General features: G+C 39.9%; 1 protein-coding gene across 12 annotated transcripts in view; it reads left to right on the top strand.

Moving 5' to 3' along the window:
* Positions 1 to 21,158, top strand: part of SULF1 (sulfatase 1) — a 201,515-nt gene that overhangs the window by 141,000 nt on the left and 39,357 nt on the right. For all 12 annotated transcript variants that reach the window (XR_009214906.1, XM_058444278.1, XM_032759604.2 and 9 more), the window contains 5 exons: positions 2,616 to 2,766; positions 3,656 to 3,831; positions 5,216 to 5,344; positions 5,624 to 5,680; positions 6,827 to 6,956. Coding sequence is in view for 11 of the 12 variants with exons in the window: in XM_058444278.1 (XP_058300261.1) it covers positions 2,616 to 2,766; positions 3,656 to 3,831; positions 5,216 to 5,344; positions 5,624 to 5,680; positions 6,827 to 6,956 (643 nt within the window). In the remaining variant the exon portion in view is untranslated. The remainder of the gene's footprint in view (positions 1 to 2,615; positions 2,767 to 3,655; positions 3,832 to 5,215; positions 5,345 to 5,623; positions 5,681 to 6,826; positions 6,957 to 21,158) is intronic.

Below are 21,158 nucleotides of genomic sequence, written 5' to 3'. Positions count from 1 at the left end.
CAACCTCTTAATCTAATCCTGTTTGTAACGCAACATGCTCCATGAAGAATAAGAAACATGGGCTTAAGTCCCTCCCCACCTCCCTTATGACTGTGGTTTACTTTTAGATATGAAGAACTCTTTCAGGCCAAAAAAAAAAAAATGGGACCATTTGGTTCATGAATCATTTACTTTGGTAGGCAGGAGAAAGTTTATATTGAAAGTTTATCTGAAGGATGACAGGTCATACCTGAATAGTTTGTTTTGGAATACTATGGATTTTTTCCAACCCAGATAATTACATGAGAGTTGCTTGTTTATTGGCTCATGGAGGAAATTCAAGTGCCTCTGTTCTAGGCATTTTAAGTGCTATGTATATATGGTGGTTGTTCCTCAAAACAGCTTTGGGTTTGTTTTTGGTTTCTTGTTGGTGGTGGTGGTTTTTTGAGATAGAGTCTCGCTCTGTTACCCAGGCTGGAGTGCAGTGGTGCGATCTCGGCTCGCTGTACCCTCCACCTCTCTGCTTCAAGAGATTCTCCTGCCTCAGCCTCCTGAGTAGCTGGGATTACAGGCGCCCGCCACCATGCCCAGCTAATTTTTGTATTTTTAGTAGAGACGGGGTTTCACCGTGTTGGCCGGGCTGGTCTCGAACTCCTGACCTCAGGTGATTCACCCGCCTGGGCCTTCCAAAATGCTGGGATTACAGGAGTGAGCCACCATGGCTGGCCCAAAACAGCTTTTTAAGAAAAGTGCTATTAACCCCATTTACAGATGAGCACATTTGAGCCACACCCTCTTTTCCACACTTTAAATCTTGTCTCTTTCTTTAAACATGAGTTACTTACACTTCTGAGCATAACTGACACTTTTAGAGACCGTGTCTTCTAAGCTCAGTGTTATATTATTTGTGCTGCTGTGCTTCTACTGGGTAACCAGCACCCATCCTGGTCACCAGGGTAACTTTGTCAACCAAGAAGGCCAAGGATCCCAAACCAGTATTTTCTACTATCAAAAGAGAGGTTCTGCAAATCCACTGGCAGAAGAGAATACATAATAGCAGGTGGCATTTATATGACCCAGTGTGCATGGCAGTGTCCCAGCATATCACCATGAATCTCAGAAACTCCAGGCTTTCCCCGTGGGAAATCCACACCACCACAGAACCAGTGGAGGACTCAGTCAAGACTCCTGAAATCAAAGAGCTCACAGTGACTGATTCTTTCCCTAGTTTTATAATATAAATAATGGCATGGGGTCACATTCAGCCGTCATTATCCACAACATTTCACTGATGGGATCCTCCTCAGACAGAGATTGGGAATCAGATTTCTCGGTCACAGAAACTGTCGCTCATTCTGTGAGGCTGCCTATTTGTAAAGTTGTGGTTCATATTAAAAGCAATCTCAGATGTAGGAAGCACCCCTCACTTTCCTTCTCATTCATTTTGTTAAAGAAAATGGGCTTTGGAATTCAGTCCTGTTTCTACCACTTACTAATGTTGTTAATTTGGAGGAGTTCCTTAACTTTGCCAAGCCTTGATTTTCTCAGCTGTAAAGGGGGAATAATAAACCTATTTTACAGAACAGCTGAGACAATTAGGTGAGTTAATGTATATAAAACGGTTTGCACAATACCCAACACACGTTAAACTCTCACTCAGTTTTTAATATTAACCTCTATGTGCTTAATAACATTGAAGAAAAAGATTCAAATAGATTATAGTCTGTTAAAGAGTTCAAATATAAACAAATAATTATCAGGGTGAGAATTGCCATAGCATAGATATGTTATGTACCCGTGGCAGAGCATGAGGTGGCAGTATCTAATGGTTGAGGGAGTTGGGTGAGACATCAAGAGAGGGTGACATATTTTTTTGAGTACTGAGTGGAAGGCATGGGATACCACATGGATCTCTGCAGTAGATTAAATATAGACTTGAACTAACCTATCCTGGAACAATAGGACTATTTCCTTGTGGCTTACAGAAATTATTCCCTGCACCTATATTGATTTGTTTACTAAACGAATAGCTTTATCGGTAAACATGTATATTGTGGAAGTAGACTTGGTTATCATTCCCACAAGTCCAATTAAAGTAATGGTATCTATATAAAAACTCATAAAAACTAGATATGTAAGTAATCAATAAAATACTCTTCTCAGGTATTCAAGAGAAAAAATGTGTTGAAATGATGATTCATCATTCCACATAACATAGTTGTGACTACATTTAATAGCCTCATTAGCAATAAAATTTTTATGAGTTAACATCATATGAGAATATTCCCTTGTACCTTACTGAGACTTTATCTGTAGGTTTGTAACATAACCATAATTATCTTGGTATGTTTCTTACACATTTTATTCAGTGAACCCAAATGAACTTCTAATTACATGTTCAGCTGCCAGTCATGGTTTTATATGTTTGAATATATATACCTTCAGAGGATATTTGCTATTTGGGGTGGTGAAGACTTCATATTCTTATAAATGCAAACAGAAGATAGTTGGAAGAGGAAAATGTTTTAGCAGTGTCTCAATTATCTCTCCTTAATGATTATTTCACAACCTTGAGATAGTTTCCTAAAAGACTAAGTAAGAAATATATAGTAAGATTCCTTTCTGTATATTTTCAGAACTCCTAGTTATAACTATGCACCAAATATGGATAAACACTGGATTATGCAGTACACAGGACCAATGCTGCCCATCCACATGGAATTTACAAACATTCTACAGCGCAAAAGGCTCCAGACTTTGATGTCAGTGGATGATTCTGTGGAGAGGGTAAGCACATGAACCTACCTCAGTGATAGTTTTTGGCCCAGCTGCCTTTGTGTAGACTTGTTCTTGCCAATCCTGTTTGGTTTTTTCCCCTTCATTTTCCAGCATCATTTTGAGAGAGAAAGAAAGAGAGAATGTGTTTAGTGGCTTAATCATCCTTCCCTTATCTTGTCCTCATTCCATCTACCTCTCCAGGGTTGGTTTCTTATGGATCCAGTAAAAAAGAGGAGAGAAAAATCAAATCAGTGTAGATCAGGGGCCACATCCTCAAAGGCAATAAAGAATGATGGAGCTTGTGCTGAACTTGAAGTTAAGGGCCGCATCTAAAGGAACAGCAATTACTCAGCTCCAGCTAAATTTTGCCATGTAGAAATGTGGATCAAGTATCAGCATGTCTTCTGACTTTTTTAAAGAAGCCAGAAACACAAAAAATTTTATTTGAAATTTTCTGAACTTTGAAACATAGTATAAGCCAAACAATACGTGCCCCAGGGTGGATTTAACTGGATCAGGTTCAGAAGCAGCCTGTTTTTAACACTTGGTAATTAGATATGTGATGATAACTTTAACAATGGACTTTCAAAGTACAACCTATAAAGTTTGATGGTAGAGGTTGTTGTGTGGGGTGTTTTTGTTTTTGTTTTACCAAACAAGCAAACAAAAAGCCTATAAGTAGAATGTGCTAGATTCCAAAAAGTTACGTTTCAACTTTACCATTGGACATTTCCCTCCCAGACTGTAAGCAAATAGAAAATGTGGATAATGTTATTAAAGCAACTCTTGCCTTTTAAAAATAACAGGAAAAAGATTTGGGGGCAATTGTGGCAACACTATTGAGCATCATCTTATACCAGCACAATTGATTCTGACTTGTTCCTGTGCTGTATTTCAGCTGTATAACATGCTTATGGAGACGGGGGAGCTGGAGAACACTTACATCATTTACACCGCCGACCATGGTTACCATATTGGGCAGTTTGGACTGGTCAAGGGGAAATCCATGCCATATGACTTTGATATTCGTGTGCCTTTTTTTATTCGTGGTCCAAGTGTAGAACCAGGATCAATGTACGTATTTCTCTGTTTGCAACATTCAACTGTCATACCTCATGTGTGTCTAAGATAATTCAATTACCAGTCTCAGTATCTGGTTTCCTTTCATCCAAAACAAAAAAGGATGTGTGTAGGTTGGTTAATTTCAAAGATGAAAACCTTTTCCTCCCTGCCACATCTTAAATTAGCTCAAGTATACTACTTAAAGAGAAAGGAAAAATAAATGGATCAATGACTAATTCTCTCAAATTGACTGGAATCCATGTCTTTTTGGTCTGTGTGCACAGACAGGATGTGAACTTCTGGGATATCACCCTTCTTTGAATCAGAGATATGCTGTCATTAAAAAAAAAAAAGAAGAAGAAAAAAAAAGAAAAACCCGACACCATCCTTTTAGTGTTTAACTTTTAAAAATTATTCCGAAAGAAATGTTTTTAAAAGATAAATGTTTAAAAGCTGGCTTTTCTTTTAAAGGAAAAAGAGCTAAAGGACTAGGCTGCTATTTCTGTCACTATAGGCAGATCACTGCTTCTCTTTGCATCTCTATTTTCCCATCCTGAAATGGCCTTGCCTATTTTCCCATCATAAAATGGCCTTGCCAATCATCTCAGGATGTTTTGAATAAAATGGGATCGCACCCATGAAAGAATTATGGAAAGACTAAAAGAAAAAGTGGAAGTAGAATCCAGAAGCTGGAATGGCCCTTAAAAAGCATCTAGCCTGGACCCCTGATGTAACAGTGAAGCTAGGCAGACAGCGTCAGTGTCCATCTCAGATCCCTGATTCTGGAAGTGGTGACAGTGGGCCCAGAGCCCAGATGTTCTGAATCTCCCCCATGTACCTCATGTGCTGCTGCATCATACTACAACCTGGAGAGAGGGCAATTGAAGTAAGAAGGGTTTCTTTGAAGAATGTTATTGTGCTTCCTAAGATTATTAGAAACACCCTGGGAATTGTCAGATCTATATCTAGAAGGTTTTATGTTTTAAGGACTAGGTAGCATAGACTGAATTCAACTGTAAAAACTGTACATCCTTTTTTAAAATATTGATTTTAAAGCCCTTGTTCAACGGGAAAGTTATGGGCTATTGGGTTTTAAACAAAAGTATGTTTGCTGCAAAAACCATGTATCAGGCTGCATCTTGTCTGGCGATGTGGTCAGAGCACGGGGGTGCAGGCATCTCTCCAGCCTGACCCTGGCAAGAGTCAGTTAATCTTGCTCAGCGCCATTGCTGTGATCACACACCCACCCTTGCGACACAACTACCCATGCCTAGGAAACCAGATGAGAGGGTGAGAAGAGTTGAAGGCCAATGAGTCACTGCTGTAGAAAAAGCAGCCCTAAGGGCCACCTTCCCCTGGCATTGGATCTCAGCCATCACCGTGTGCCCCTTTACAGAGTCCCACAGATCGTTCTCAACATTGACTTGGCCCCCACGATCCTGGATATTGCTGGGCTCGACACACCTCCTGATGTGGACGGCAAGTCTGTCCTCAAACTTCTGGACCCAGAAAAGCCAGGTAACAGGTGCGTCACTGTTCCTCCTCTCAGCCAGCCCCAAACACACTGAGCTCCAGCTGGTGCCCAGAGCCAGCCAGCAGCTGAAGACGTGGAGGCAGAATATGCCTTGCCCACAAGGATCACCCCAAGCTGAGCATTTCTCAGCTGCTTGTGAATAGCATATTGATGGAGATGCAGTCGTGGTCTGTGGGAAGTGAGAGGTGTTTCTTTAAATAAGCTGTTAGCACAGATCCATTTGGAAAAACGTCCAGATACCAATAGTAAATATTATCATTTTGCTTTCAGGTTTCGAACAAACAAGAAGGCCAAAATTTGGCGTGATACATTCCTAGTGGAAAGAGGGTAATTATTGGTTCCTGGGGTGCTTCTGGGAACCAGTCCTAGTGGGCAGCTCTCCCTGCTGGGTATTTTTTTTTTCTCCTTATTTTTGTTTACTAAGCATGCGGATTTCGTAAACCTAGTCACAAGATTGAATGGTTTGCTGCTTATTCTGTAGTGGTCAATAGAGTAATTATTGCTGGATCGGAATTGTAAAGAATAACCCTCAAGTTGGTTAATTGGTACAAAAACACAGTTAGATAGGAGTTATAGAATTTGATAGTATATTTGGGACATTATCGTTAACAATAATTTATGTATATTTTAAAATAGCTAGGAGTGAAGAAATGTAATGTTCCCAACACAAGGAAAAGATAAATGAGATGATGAATATCCCAATTATCTTGATTTGATCATTACACATTGTAGACTGGTATCCATATATAACACGTACCCCCAAAATATGTATAATTGTGAAATATCAATTTTTAAAATACCAAAAAAGCAAGAGAATGATGACTCCACATCCCCCAAAAAGAATAAATTCTCATAAGATTGGACCAAAGCCTTTATCGTGGGTGTAGATTTACTGTCGCATTTCTCAGTGCTGGTTTCGAATCAGACCAGTGGATTGAGTTTCTCTACCATCCTCCCCACGTTCTTCTCTCAGCTGCCTCCAAGGCTTACCCGGCACCCTTCTTCCTACTTCCTGCTTCTTTTCTTTATGTGCCTTTCCTAGTTTTAAACAGATGAATGTATGCTGTTGTAATTACATCCACTGTCACTTCTGGGTTTCCCCTTTTGGTTCATTAATGCCCATTGCCTTGTTTTTCTCTGTACACAAATTAGGAGAGAGAAAATATTTATATAATTTTTTTAACAAAAGGAACTTTGAGCATGTAAAATGAAACATGTATGCCCAAATTTTGAAATTAATGCTTTTGGGAAGAACGAATCTTTTCCTGACCTCTCATCTTCATCCTACCCAGTTTGTCGTTTTCATAAAGGACCCATCAAATGTTGAACTCCTGTAGACAGAGCTTTAACGTCTATTTCTTGCTGTTTAAAGAATGTGGAGTCATGTGACAGGGTAAAAAAAGGGGGGGCAGGACCCAGGGACCGTGATTCAGATCACTTCTCACGTACGAAGCTTTTCCCTTTTTGTCGAAGCAAATTTCTACGTAAGAAGGAAGAATCCAGCAAGAATATCCAACAGTCAAATCACTTGCCCAAATACGAACGGGTCAAAGAACTGTGCCAGCAGGCCAGGTACCAGACAGCCTGTGAACAACCGGGGCAGGTGAGTGACGCAGGCTTTCTTTACCACCACTCATGTGCTTCTCCATCTCTAATTTAGAAAATTGTCCACATATAAAAGAATGTACATTTGTGTATAAATAAGCTTTTCCTAGTGGCCTTGAGGGCAAGCTCACTGAGACACCTCTCTGCAGACAGAATTACGTAACTGGTTCAGGCTGGGCCTCCCCATTACTACTTGGGCTCCCTCCAGTTCAAAAAGATGATGATCTCAGAGAAAGTTCTATGCCAAAAGACACTGGTTTCCTCTGAGGAGAAGATTCCTGTTATAGTCCCTGTTAACTAGTCACTGAAGAGTTGCCAAGAGGCTACTTAGTCAAAGCACAGGTGCGTGCTGAGCCTCTTGGCAGTGAACCACCCCAAGAGACATGATGGGGCCTTCACCCTAGGCTAAAGTCAGATGTCATCTTACCCCCAGTAGAGGACAGAGCCTGTGACCAACCTTGAGGAATGAGAAGAGAAACCATATTCTGTTTGTTTATTGTTCCTACTTCTGCTCACAAAGATTCTGGCATCAAATATTTCATTAGAATAGATCCTCTTCATTAGTAGAAATATGACTATAGACCCCAGGGCTACCCAGAATACCAGTTATTATCAGTAAGAATAAAAGAAATGCCGTGTGATGAATTAACATTGCTTTTAAAGAAAGTGAGTATGTATGAATTTAAACCAGTTTAAAACCATTGATTTTAAATGCTCTTGATTGAAATGTATGCTATTAGCTAAAAGAAAATGCTGTGTCATGACAAGAGGGACTGAACTTCGGCCCAAATCATTGCAGCTTAGAACAAAATCAGAGGAAAGTGAAAAATACTAACACATAATGAGCATTTGTCTTACATCATTCACGGTACACAGGATTTTGTAGCATTTACTCAATTTAATCCTCACATCTGAGAGTGAGGTGTGCACTGGCATCCCCATTTTACAAATGGGCAGCTGGGATTCAAACAGGAGTTGTCTGATTCAAAAACTCAGGCCACTTGCTGCCTTCCAAGATAAGTTACAATAACCAGGTGAAGAGAAGTTCAAATCTTCTGTGAGTCTTTTTTAACTTAACTGACCTCTAGATACCCACACAATTCACCAACACCAGTTCAAGATGTCAGGCTCATGGAATGAGTAGGTAACAAAGTTATTATTAAAATGGCCTCACTCATTATACGCTTATTATACGGTATCTAGCTTGTTGAATAGACATTCATAATAAACAGCTTGATCCTTATTCCCTGCATTTCCTCATGCTTTCTTGTACACAGGATTCCTTTGAAATGGAAGAGGATAGAGAGGGAGAGCTGTTGAAGGAAGGGCTAAACCTAAGCCTTCACTACATTCTAGTACGTCTTAATTTTCAAGTGTGTAATGGAGAAAAGCTGAGACCTATTCATTATATTTTAATTTGAAGTCTTCAAATCTTTCTTATGAAAGCTCCAAATATTATTATGAATAAAACCTCAGAATTGTTTTGTAGCTCTAAGATGATTTTTATGAGCTAGCCTCAATAGACTAATTTACTTTTATTCAGGAGTTGCAAATGTTCAGTGTTAAATATATCTCATGCAAATTGGTGATCTTGTTACTCTTTTAGCTCTAAGAGGTGAACATTATAGCCTTTTGGGAATAAGGTACGCTGCCTACATTTCAGTGTATAATTTTACAAACCTCTCCATATGGCTTGCCCTAAAATTTTAATATATGTCCTAAAGGGCAAATGTAGCGTAAACTAGATTATGGTACTTTGGCACAAGCTTTTCATTCACGAGCTGAATGCTAACTAAGTTACAAACTTAATTTTGCTTTTTCATATTTTTTGAACTTGTTTTGGCCCCATGAAATGCTTTCATATCTGGAATTTTCTTCCACTGTTTCATTTCTCTGTGAATCAGTCTGAACTTAGATCCATTACGTGGATATATGAGAACATCAGCAATCGTCTCTTTTAGAAAGGCCTGAATTCGTGGAACAAAGAATTAGGCTATGCCCTGATGGTGATTTCTTTCTATAGAATTTCTTTACATTGGGCCTGAGTGAGCTTTAGAAGTGAAGACCTGGAGAGTATTTCTGATTGCCTCTAGCTTCAGTGTATCCACAGCACTAGTGAACTGTTACTCTAATCCCGAACCGGCAGAATCAGCATCCCTGAGAGTTTGTCAGAAATGCAAATTCTCTGGCTATTGCAGACCTTCTGAACGAGAACCCCTAGGGGTGAAGCCCAGCAATCTGTGTGTTAACATGTCCTCCAGGTGACTCTGATGCTCCCTCAAGTTTGAGAAGCACTATTCTAACCCACGCTTGTGTTTACCGGTGGCCCTCAAACCATAGCTTAGGAATCTAAGAACTTCAAGAAAATTTTGAGCCTGAATCTTTAAAGCAGTTATTGAATCTGTGGGTCAAACCTGATAGCTGTGTTGTGTGTTGTTGTTTTGTTTTGTGTGGGACAGGGTTTTACTCTGTCACCTAGGCTGGAGTGCAGTGGCGTGATCATGGCTCACCGCAGCCTCGCCCTCCTGGGCTCAGGTGATCCTCCTACCTCAGCCTCCTGAGTAGCTAGGACTACAGGCACACACCACCATGCTCAACTAATTTTTGTGCTTTTTTAGAGATGGGGTTTTGCCATGTTGCCCAAGCTGATCTGGAACTCCAGGACTCAAGTGATCCACCCACCTCGACCTCCCAAAGTGCTGGGATTACAGGAGTGCGCCTCCATGCCCAGGCAGCTCTGCTGTGTTCTAGCTACTTTTTATATCTTGGTCTTTTGCTCTTTCTTTCTGGCTACTTTGAAGATTATCTTTTTTTGGCGGCAGTATCCCTGACTTTAACAAAGGAAGAAGAAAATTCAGAATAATGACACTGAATTGTTCAGGTTCGAGGTGGCAGCAGAGGCTAGAACTGATCTGCTTGGAATCTGCTCTTTCTCGATGTCCCTCCTGGCATCTGCCCTGCTTCTGTTCCTCTTAACAAGGTGAATGGCCTTCATTCCAAGGCAACACAATCAGGTTTTGACACTCCATGGGGTACAAAGGGAAAATCAGCATGGCTAGCCCCATTCTCTTCACTCTTAATCCCAGAGATAGTGAATGCCCCCCTCCTACCACATCTTTGTGCTGGGTCACCTAAAGGTTGTTTGGTGGAGTCATTGTGGGTGCATGAGGTAAGTCAACAGAGGAAAGAGATCCAAAGGTTGGGGTTAGAATATCGGCCGCCACCAATTTATAGTTGTGTCTTCTCAAATAGGTCACTTACTTTCTCCTGAGTCTCAGGTTTTCTATCTCTAAAATGGAGAAAATTAACCTCACCCTTGTGAGGATTAAGTGATATTATACATGTAATGTACTAAAGTGAGACTGAGATTAATTTTCTCTAGTGTGCGAATATTGGGTGTTATTATTATTCCAAGCCATCTTAACTGCTGTTTTCATTCCTATGAAGCCAATAAGAATTGAAATGGGCTGAGGCCGGGCACAGTGGCTGATGCCTATAATCCCAACACTTTGGGAGCCCGAGGCAGGCAGATCATCTGAGGTCAGGAGTTTCAGACCAGCCTGGCCGACATAGTGAAACCCCATCTCTACTAAAAATACAAAATTAGCCAGGTGTGGTGGCGGGCACCTGTAATTCCAGCTACTTGGGAGGCTGAGACAGGGGAATCACTTGAACCCAGGAGGCGGAGGTTGCAGTGAGTCAAGATTGTACCATTGCACTCCAGCCTGGGCAAAAAGGGTGAAACTCCATCTCAAAATAAATAAATAAATATAAAAAGAATAAAAATGGGCTGGAATCCCAGAGACTTGGCATCACTTCTTGACTATGTGAACACAACAACCAGTGGGGACTAATTAAGACAACATGGACATATGTGTTTGCATTACTTCCACGTTCCTGAATTAATATGTGACGGAGTGTGAATTCCCACCACTCTCTCAGCTGGGCGTTACACCCCCGGGCACGTTTATGTACAGACACTCCCCATCGCCCTACACCATCACACACATGCACATGTGCATACTGAGGGGCAAATCTCAACCTCTTTCTTAAAGCATGTTTGTTCCACAGAGAACAAAGAGCAGTGATGCTAGATGCTGGCGGCACATTAAACTCACCTGGGGCCGGGCACTGCAGCTTATGGCTTACTCCCATAATCCCAGCACTTTGGGAGGCTGAGGCAGGAGTTCTAAACCCCCTAAGCCCAGGAGTTCTAGACCAGTCTAGGCAACCTAGGGAGACACCGTCTCCACACACAAACAAAATAGCCAGGCATGGTGGTGTATGCCTGCAGTACCAGCTACTCAGGAGGCTGAGGTGGGAGAATCGCTTGAGCCTGGGAAGTCAAGGCTGCAGTGAGCCATGATCGTGCCACTGCACCCCAGCCTGGGCAACTGAGTGAGACCCTGTCTCAGAAAAACAAAACTAAAATAACAGAAAATAAAAAATAAACTCACCCGGGTGGCACTTGAAAAATGCTGATGCACACCCCAGACCAACCAGGTTAGAAATGTCTGGAAGTGAGACCAAGGAATCTGTATTTTTTAACGAGGTTAAGAATCACAGGCCTAGAACCAGAGAATATCAAAGTTTGAAGGAATCTTAGAAATCTTCTAAGTTGAATGGTATCATTTTTCTGATAAGGAAATTTAGGTCCAGAAAAATTAAGCTACAAACCCAAAGCCAAAACCTGCATCTCTTCACTTCACGTTGAGTACTTTCTTCCCTGTAATGTGCTGCCACTGCTAAATTGCAAGACAGATTTTCCCTTTGAAACTATGAATGGCAATTGCCACTCACGGTGGTTCTCAACCCTGACTGCACATTAGAATCATATGGGCAGCTTTAGAAATGCTTATGTTTAAGTCCCAACCCAGACAAGTTAAATCAGAACCTCTGGGTATGAGACCCAGGTACCAGTGTTATTTCCAAGCTCCCCTGAGATCCACAAATGTCAAGTGAGCATTAATGGGTTGGTTTTTCTTCTTCCCCTAGGCATAGGTACTGACGTCTTAAATAGGAGCTACATAAAAGAGAAATTCCCTGGGCATCCGATTTTGAAATACACTTTACATATTATCTGGCATTTAAGTGGAAAAAAGCAGCCTGCTTTGTTTTGATAGGGCAAATATCACGTCCTTTTGATGAGTTGTTGAATTCCAGCATCTTTACAATTTAGTTTGCCTTTCTACTATTGGATCAATATAAAATTAAACATTTGTTTAAAAATCTGTGAGGACCCCTGCATCAAGCAAGCTGATGCTATTATAATGGAAATAGAATGTAGTTTGTTGAGTGGAAACTGGTTTAGCTCCAGGATGGATCTTTGTTCCTATACAAAACTTATCTCTCTGGCCATATATCCTTCTGACCCTTTGTGACCAGCTGCAGAGCATGAATAATAAGACATTTGCCATCGAGATCCTCCCAGAATTGTTAGTTTTCCAGAAGCAGACAAACCTGTTTCCCAAAACTCACTGAACTCTGGTCAAAATGGCAGCATGGCTCACAGATATCTTCCCCTGGCTGAGCTGATTCCAGAGGGCACGTCCAGAAGGATTGAGCTCCCAGTGCCATCCTCTTACTGAATTCTCCTCTGTGTCTGGGTCCATTGTGGACCGCTCAGCCTTTAAACCTTGCTTCCTGCCCTCTTCAACCCATGCTGAAGCTCATGTATGAACAGTTGTGCATCTAATTAAATCTTTGGCTTCTATGCATTTTTTCTAAACAAGTCAAAAAAAGACAAACATGAGAATAGGCATTTTACTCATAAACTGTGTAATACAGCCCCATTCTGCTTAATTTGTACTGTGTCTTCTTTTCCACCATTTCCTAACAGCCCACCCTAGTCAGGTCCTCCTCTATGTTTCTTAAATGTTACATGTGAATCCCACTTTCTCACTTGCATGGATGTTGTTACTTCTCTTTCTCACCTAAGGCTCACCTGAAGACTCATACTGCCTTCATACCGTTCTCCTTTTCATCAGTATCCTGATCAAGGTGCTTTGGGATTACATCCTGGATGTACCACTTTCTTGGTATTTGACTATGTGCAAGTTTCTTAACCCAACTCTGCCTCAGTTTCTTCATCTGTAAAATGGGCATCATAATAGTTCTTGCCTCATAGGTTGTTGTAAATATTATATGAATTAAATGTATCAAGCATCTGGGACAATGTCTAGGACATAGAAAGCACTCAACAAATGCTGGTTGTCAATCATCGGCCAAGATCAGTTTACTAATTTCATTTTCTAGGAATTACAATAATCATACATCTTCCAACATTCCAGTGTTGACTTTTACAAGTGATTATCTAGATTAAAATCTATAATAGGTAACATTTCTCTCTCTTCTGCTTCTCTCTTTCTGTTTTCCCTCCCCCTCTCTTTCCCATCTCACATCATCTCAAAGAAAACAGGCCAGGAGATAAATCCTCCTGGCACAAGTAACACTATTTCATATTTGTAAGAGAAAATTTGACAATGACTTGAGCTAAGTAGCAGTTTGGACAAAGGTGTGAATATGGTCTTTGTATATTCCCCAGTGTTAAGATAAATATTTTAAACACATGTCCACATGCAGGTAACTTTTTTATGATGTTCATGTTGGCATGAATACTAATCAGATTACCACAAAATTACTATACAGTTGTGACATTTCAGAGAACATGATTTGACCTGCATTATGACCAAATCCATGTCATAAGACATATGGTAACCAAGAACTAGTGTGTGTTTATGTATAAAATTAAGCTTTCACTGCAGTGCACCTTTGAAAAAGTTGTAGCCAATTTTTAAAATTTTTCTTTTTATTTCAATAGTTTTCGGGATACAAGTGGTTTTTGGTTACATGGATAAATTATTTAGTTAGATTTCTGAGATTATAGTGCACCCATCACCCAAGCAGTGTATACTGTACCCAATTTGTAGTCTTTTATCCCTCACCTGCTTCCCAACCTTCCCCTCCAAGTCCCCAAAGTTTATTATATCATTCTTATGCCTTTGGGTCCTCATAGCTTAGCTCCCACTTTTAATACAATATTTGGTTTTCCTTTCTTGAGTTACTTCACTTAGAATAATGATCTCCAGCTCCATCCAAGTTGCTGCAAAATACATTATTTTGTTCCTTTTTATGCCTGAGTAGTATTCCATGGTGTATATATATCACATTTTCTTTATCCACTTGTTGGTTGATGGGCATTTAGGCTTGGTTCCATATTTTTGTAATTGCTAATTGTGCTGCTATAAACATGCCTATGCATGTATCGTTTTCATATAATGACTTCTTTTCCTTTGGGTAGATACCCAGTAGTGGGATTGCTGGATCGAATGGCAGTTCCATTCTTAGTTCTTTAAGGAATCTCCATACTGTTTTCTGTAATGATTGCACTAATTTACATTCTCACCAGCAGTGCAAGTTTTCCTTTTTGCCACATTCACCCCAACATCTATTGTTTTGTTTTGACTTTTTATTATAGCCATGCTTGCAGGAATAAGGTGGTATCTCATTGTGGTTTTAATTTGCATTTCCTTGATGAGTAGTGATGTTGAGTATTTTTTCATGCTTGTTGGCTGTTTGTGTGTCTTCTTTTGAGAATTGTCTATTCATTTCTTTACCCTACGTTTTGATAGAATTATTTGTTTTTTTCTTGCTGATTTGTTTGAGTTCCTTTGTAGATTCTGGATATTAGTCCTTTGTTGGATGCATAGTTTGCGAATATTTTCTCCCACTCTGTGGGTTGTCTGTTTACTCTGCTGATTATTTCTTTTGCTGCGCAGAAGCTTTTTAGTTTAATTAGGTCTCATTCATTTATTTTTGGGTTTTTTATATTTGCTTTTGGGGTCTTAGTCATGAGTTCCTTGCCTAAGCCAATGTCTAGAAAAGTTTTTCCAATGTTATCTTCTCAAATTTTTATAGTTTTGGGTCTTAGATTTAAGTCTTTGATCCATCTTGAGTTGATTTTTGTATAAGGTGAGAGATAGGAATCCAGTTTCATTCTTCTACATGTGGCTTGCCAGTTTTCCCAACACCATTTATTGAATAGGGTGTCCTTACCCCAATTTATGTTTTTGTTAGCTTTGTTGAAGATCACTTGGTGGTAAGTATTTGGCTTTATTTCTGGGTTCTCTATTCTGTTCCATTCTATGTGCCTGTTTTTATGCCAGTACCATGCTGTTTGGTAATTATAGGCTTGTAGTATAATTAGAAGTCAGGTAATGTGATGCCTACAGATTTAGGTTTTTTTGCTTAATATTGTTTTGGTGTAGCCAATTTTTGGGTTTTTTTTATTTCTTACTCATGAAAATGGATACAAGTAGGCATAAGTAAGAACAGATAACAACATCCTTAACCAATCTGAGAAATATTTGCAATTCAAAATGCAGAAATTCTAACGATTATTTAGCAGATACTTCAGGAAGGAAAAGCAACCAGAGGTCTTCTAATATTGCACTAAGTATTTTACATGGAAAACTGTTCTATGAGATACATATTATGCCCATTTTAGATATGAAGAGACTGAAGCTCAGATGGGAAAATAACTTGACCAAAGTCACACAGCTAGAAGAATGACAAACCTGAGTTCAAACCAAGATCTGGGTGACTCAAAGCTTCTGTCTCTCTCACTAAATAATAATTATTTTGTACAGTTTACCACCAGAAAACATTAGCTTGCCCAGGATTGGATAAACCTTTTAAAGGCCAATTATAGTACTGCTCTAGGTTCATATAGTACATCTTTTCCTTAGAACTTCAAAACACTCAAACAATCTATTCTCATGACTATCCATGAAGCCAGGAGGAGCAAGTATTATTTTATCAGATGTGAAATCCAGAAGAACAAAAAGATTCTGCAATTTGCTCAAAGCCATAGAGTTAGCAGCAAAAAAAAAATTAAATTAAGGTCTTTGAATCCCAACCCAATACTCATCTCCATTAAAAATGGCTACCTCTTATCAAGTGCACATTAGATCACATTCTTTAAGTAATAAACCGTGTGTGGGTGTATGTGTGTAATAATAATAATAATAGCAGCTGCTTTTGTTGAGTGCCTGCCACGTGCTGAGTTCTTCGCGTGTGTTATCGCTAATGCTCATGACTCTGCAAAGGCTAATGTGGCATAGTTTACTTGCTCAGGGCCACATAGCCATGTGATAGAGCTGGTGTTCAAATCCAGGCTTTTTGAGCTTGCAAATCCAGACTTTTTCCTTTAAGCCACACCGATGAGTAAAAAACACCATTCCAAGTCCAAGACAGAATATAGGTAATATTCACTACTACGAAATCTTATTTCAGTAAATGACTTGTGACAGCACTCTGGGTTGTAGTGAGGATTAAATGAAAAATTCATAAAGAGTGCTCTAGAGCAGTACCTGCTATCAAGGAAGAGTTAAATAAATGATCCTAATCATGGTAGTCAAGATGATGATGAATGAAATTGTTTGAAATACATTTGACATATTTCTCATTAGATTGGATTCCACCAAACTAGCTGCATACTATTTGTATCCTCATACCAAAATTGCCAGCCTTCTCTTCTTCATCAGGTGTTATTTATATACAGGCAGATATAATCAATCAAAACCACTAACACATAATTACCTAACCGAGTGATTCTGTGCTGAGATAACTTCTGGGAATGACTCAGGAATATGAGACATGGCCCTTGCCCTTAATTCCAACTTCCAGCATAGTTGGAAAGGCTAAAAAAATGATAACAACTTAAGAAATTATTTAAATAGTTTTATCCAGCACCTCACCCACAGTTGGCGTGCAGAAATATTTGTGGAATGACTGTGTGCTAAATTATTGGCACAGACTGATAAATCAGACAGAAGGAGAACGGAAATGATGTAGCTGCAGAAAACAGGAAAGGAATTTGCAGAAGGAATGAACCATCAGTGAAGATGGAGACGATCGGATTTGGCAATTAACTGATTTACTGATAAACTTCAAGAGCGTAGATAATACCAAGACAGTGTGACAGCTGTGTTTCTGCAAGGGCACTTGTCGAACAAAGCTCATTTCTGAGGCTGACTCCACACATCCCATTAGCAGGTGCCTCACCTGAGCTCAGGCTTTCATCTGATTCCTGAAACTCTCCTGCAATGCAAAAACCATCTCTTCTCATTATTTTGACTATTTAAATGGCTTGCTGCATGAGTTTCAGAGCAATTCTTTTAAAAATTCTCTTTTTCTGCCTCCCTCTATAAACTCTCTAAGTAAGATCGCCACTTTAGTTGCAGCTATTTCAAGGTTTTATTGTGCAGTCGTAAAAATTGTCATGATATCGAGTTCTAAAATGGCTGTGGCAATGTGTGGTAATTACATTTCCTCTAAATTCCTAGTATGCTTGCCAGTAGGAAGATTTTCAAAGCCTCTAGTTAATTACTTTATCTAACAGGGTCTATGACTTTTTCAAAGGGTCCATGGTAGAAAAAATAATTGACATTTTTGTTCGTGGCTCTTGCTTTATCCAAGTATGTGTGTAGATATATGTATATATGTAGTATGTATGGATAATATGTTTGTATGCATGTGCGTAGACATATATGCATATATGTATGTATATTTGATTTCGTATGATACGTCATCATAGCCAAGGACAGTGCCAGACATCCAGTGTGGTTAAATTCAACTCTTCAGGAAGGAAACACCTTTTCCCTTCATCTCTATCCCATAGGAAACCAACAAGGAATTTGGCTAGTGGGAAATTCAGCTAGGATTCCAAATAGCCTAAGTCACTAAAACTTCTGCCTACACCTTTGTGTTCTACAGGAATCTACTTGTACCCTCAGCTCCTCCAGGGCAAAAACAAACAAAATAGGCAGAATTCTTTGAATGCATTGTGATTATAAAAACCACAGGTTTTCACTATAGTCATGTGCTTTAAAAATTAGTATTTGTACTAAAGTTGATATAAATTGGATGCACAAAAAGACTAAATCCAATTTATATCAACTTTAGTTTTTTTTTTTTTTTTTTTGAGATGGAGTCTTGCTGTGTCACCCAGGCTGGAGTGCAGTGGCTCAATCTCGGCTCACTGCAACCTCTGCCTCTCAGGTTCAAGCCATTCTCCTGCTTCAGCCTCCCAAATAGCTGGGACTATAGGCATGCGCCGCCACCTGGCTAATTTTTGTTTGTTTGTTTTTTGAGACGGAGTCTTGCTCTGTCACCCAGCCTGGAGTGCAGTGGCGTGATCTTGGCTCACGGCAACCTCCACCTCCCAGGTTCAAGCGATTCTCCTGCCTCAGCCTCCCAAGTAGCTGGGACTATAGGCATGTGCCACCAAGCCCAGCTAATTTTTGTATTTTTAGTAGAGACGGGGTTTTACCATGTTGTCCAGGCTGGTCTTGAACTCCTGTCCTCAGGCAATTCACCTGCATCGGCCTCCCAAAGTGCTGAAATTACAGGCTTGAGCTACTGTGCTCGGCCTTTTGGGTTTTTTTTTTTTTTTTGTATTTTTAGTAGAGATAGGGTTTTGCCACATTGGCCAGGCTGGTCTTGAGCCCCTGACCTCAGACAATCCACCCTCCGTGGCCTCCCAAAGTGCTGGGATTACAGACTTGAGCCACCACACCCGGCCTCAAGAATAAAATTAGCCATATTTTCCTGTCTAATAGAAGATGGAGCACCTCTTATGCTTCCACTTGGCTGTGGATTGTGAATTCACTAGCCAATTATTTTGCTTCTCTAGGCATTAAGCAGTCAACTCTTCGTTTTTAAATGCTAGAGGCAGAGATCATCCAGGTAGATGGATAAGCCTTAAACCGTTTGGATTTAAGACAGATATACATACAGACAGACACTCAAATGCTACTAATTCCCAAACTTTGCAAAGTTATGAAAAGTTATTTATTTTGGCAACACTTTCCCCAGCAATAATTCTATATAGCATATAGTTATATGTTAACGGAGTTGTCTGTCAGTTTCTGAGCCCAGGCTGTAGTGCAGTGGCATGATGGCATGATCTCAGCTCACTGTAGCCCCGACCTCCTGGACTCAAGTGATCCTCCCACCCTCCCTCCAAGTAGCTGGGACCACAGGCATGTGCCAGCATGCTTAGCTATATATACCACAGGCATGTGCCAGCATGCTTAGCTATATATGTATTTTTTTTTTTTTTAGAGACAGGGTTTCACCATGTTGCCCAGGCTGTTCTTGAACTCCTGGGCTCAAGCAATCCACCTGCCTTGGCCTCCTGAAGTACTGGGATTATAGATGTGAGCCACCACACCCAGCTCTGAGAACTTTTTTGATCATTTCATGGCACATCCTCAAGCTAATTGGATAGCCATGAATGCTATAATTGGGTCTGTGAGTGCCACAAACCCAGGCCTGGAAACCACTGATCTCCACATTAAATGGCAGAATCATGAACAGGCCGCATGCAGTTTTCAGCTAAGTCAAAATTCTATCACTTATCAACTAACTGTGGAGACAGCGCAAGGATAACTAGTTGCACTTAAATAAAGCACATAGTCCTGAAAGCATAGGTGCACTGATAGTATTCATCCATCCAACTGAAGTCATTTTCTGACCTGCTTACATCAGTACATTTCTAGACACAGCTTCCTTTGCACACATCACCCCCACCAATTACACGCGTCCCTCTCAAAGACCCATGCATCTGAGCTACTTAGACTTAAATATATCCCTCCTGCCTTCCCCATGGAATCCAGCTGCAAAACTGTCCAGTAAGCAGTTGCTAATGTAAAGCAGTAGCCTGAACTCCAACTGCACATTAGAATCATCTGGGGAGCTTCTGAAAGTCCCAGTGTCCAGCCAAATTTGAGAACCACTCATATGACCTGACGTCCTATGTTTAATTAAGTTGACTTCACAATTTTTAAGTTAAATCATCTCTAACTTAGTCCTTAGGCTGTTCTTGTTTGTGTTGCCTTTTTGCGGCTTTGTAAGTAAAATCCACCCTCTGTATCCATGGGTTCTATATCTATGGGTCCAACCAACTGCAGATTGAAAGAATTGAAAAAAGATGATTTTGTCTGTATTGAACCTGCATAAACTTTTTTTCCTGTGATTATTCCCTAAACAATACAGAATAACCACGAATTACATAGCATTTACATTATATTAGGTATTACAGGTAATGTAGAGATAAAGTATACAAGAGTATGTATGTAGGTTATATGGAAATACTACATTTTATATCAGGGACTTGAGCATTCGTGGATTTGGGTATCTGCAGGGCATCCTGGACCCAATTCTCAGTGGATGCCGAGGGATGACTCGTTAGTTGCCTGTCTGTCCCTTGAGCTCCTGCTTCTCTGGATGAAGATGTTAAACGTTCAAGACATCCTAGCCAATCCACAAAAAAAGGTTGTACCCTGATATGGCTTGAAACAACCAAATTCAGTAGTACCAAGAGTATAGGGGGCTAAAGCAAAATCATAGAAGTCCCGTATCTCTAGGATTTGGGGATTATATAGTAGAAGCCAAAAAGCAGCTCTGATAATTCAACATATATTGAAGACATACAACGCCCTTAAGAGAAAACAAACCATGGCTCTGCATCTTGGTTCATCATGAATAATTGCATGTCACTTTGTACGCGAGTGTCAGTTATCGGCAAAGCCATCTGGGACCTTTGGCCAAACTTTACCTTGCAGTAGGACACTTTGCAACCAAGATATCACCCCAGATATGGTACTGGTACAAGAGGGAGATATGAGATCCTTTTAAATGATGCATGAAAGAACATCTTTTATTTAATAATTATTTATTTATTTGAATATATTTGAAAATATACATGGCACAAAAAACCATAATTTTACAGTGCAGATAGTATTGTGATGTCCATAGTTTAGAAATGCACCCATTTAAAGAAGAGTTTCTCACTCTTTAACTAGGTATGAACAAAAACAATAAAGGATAAAGATAAGTTTCAGTAGATAATAGTACACAACTGATAGACCTATATGGAAAAGAAAAAAGACAAAAGTTTGATAACACTATATTTTAACTCTGTGACAACTGTGGCCAACTTAAAATTAAATATTCTTTCTGCCTCCCAAATTAATTTTGTAGGGAGAAGGGGGAAAATAAAATGTAAAAGAAGTTATTCAGTCTTTAAGTAAGATGTGGAGGATCCCAGGAAAAGACCCCCAGGGTGAAGAGCTATTATTTCAGCCAGGTTGAGATTCAGTAAGTGCAAGGACACTTAGTCCGGAGGCAGTGTCAT

Source organism: Hylobates moloch, unplaced genomic scaffold, assembly GCF_009828535.3.
Source record: "Hylobates moloch isolate HMO894 unplaced genomic scaffold, HMol_V3 SCAFFOLD_9, whole genome shotgun sequence".
Taxonomy (NCBI): domain Eukaryota; kingdom Metazoa; phylum Chordata; class Mammalia; order Primates; family Hylobatidae; genus Hylobates; species Hylobates moloch.
This window is presented reverse-complemented; position numbering and strand designations above follow the sequence as displayed.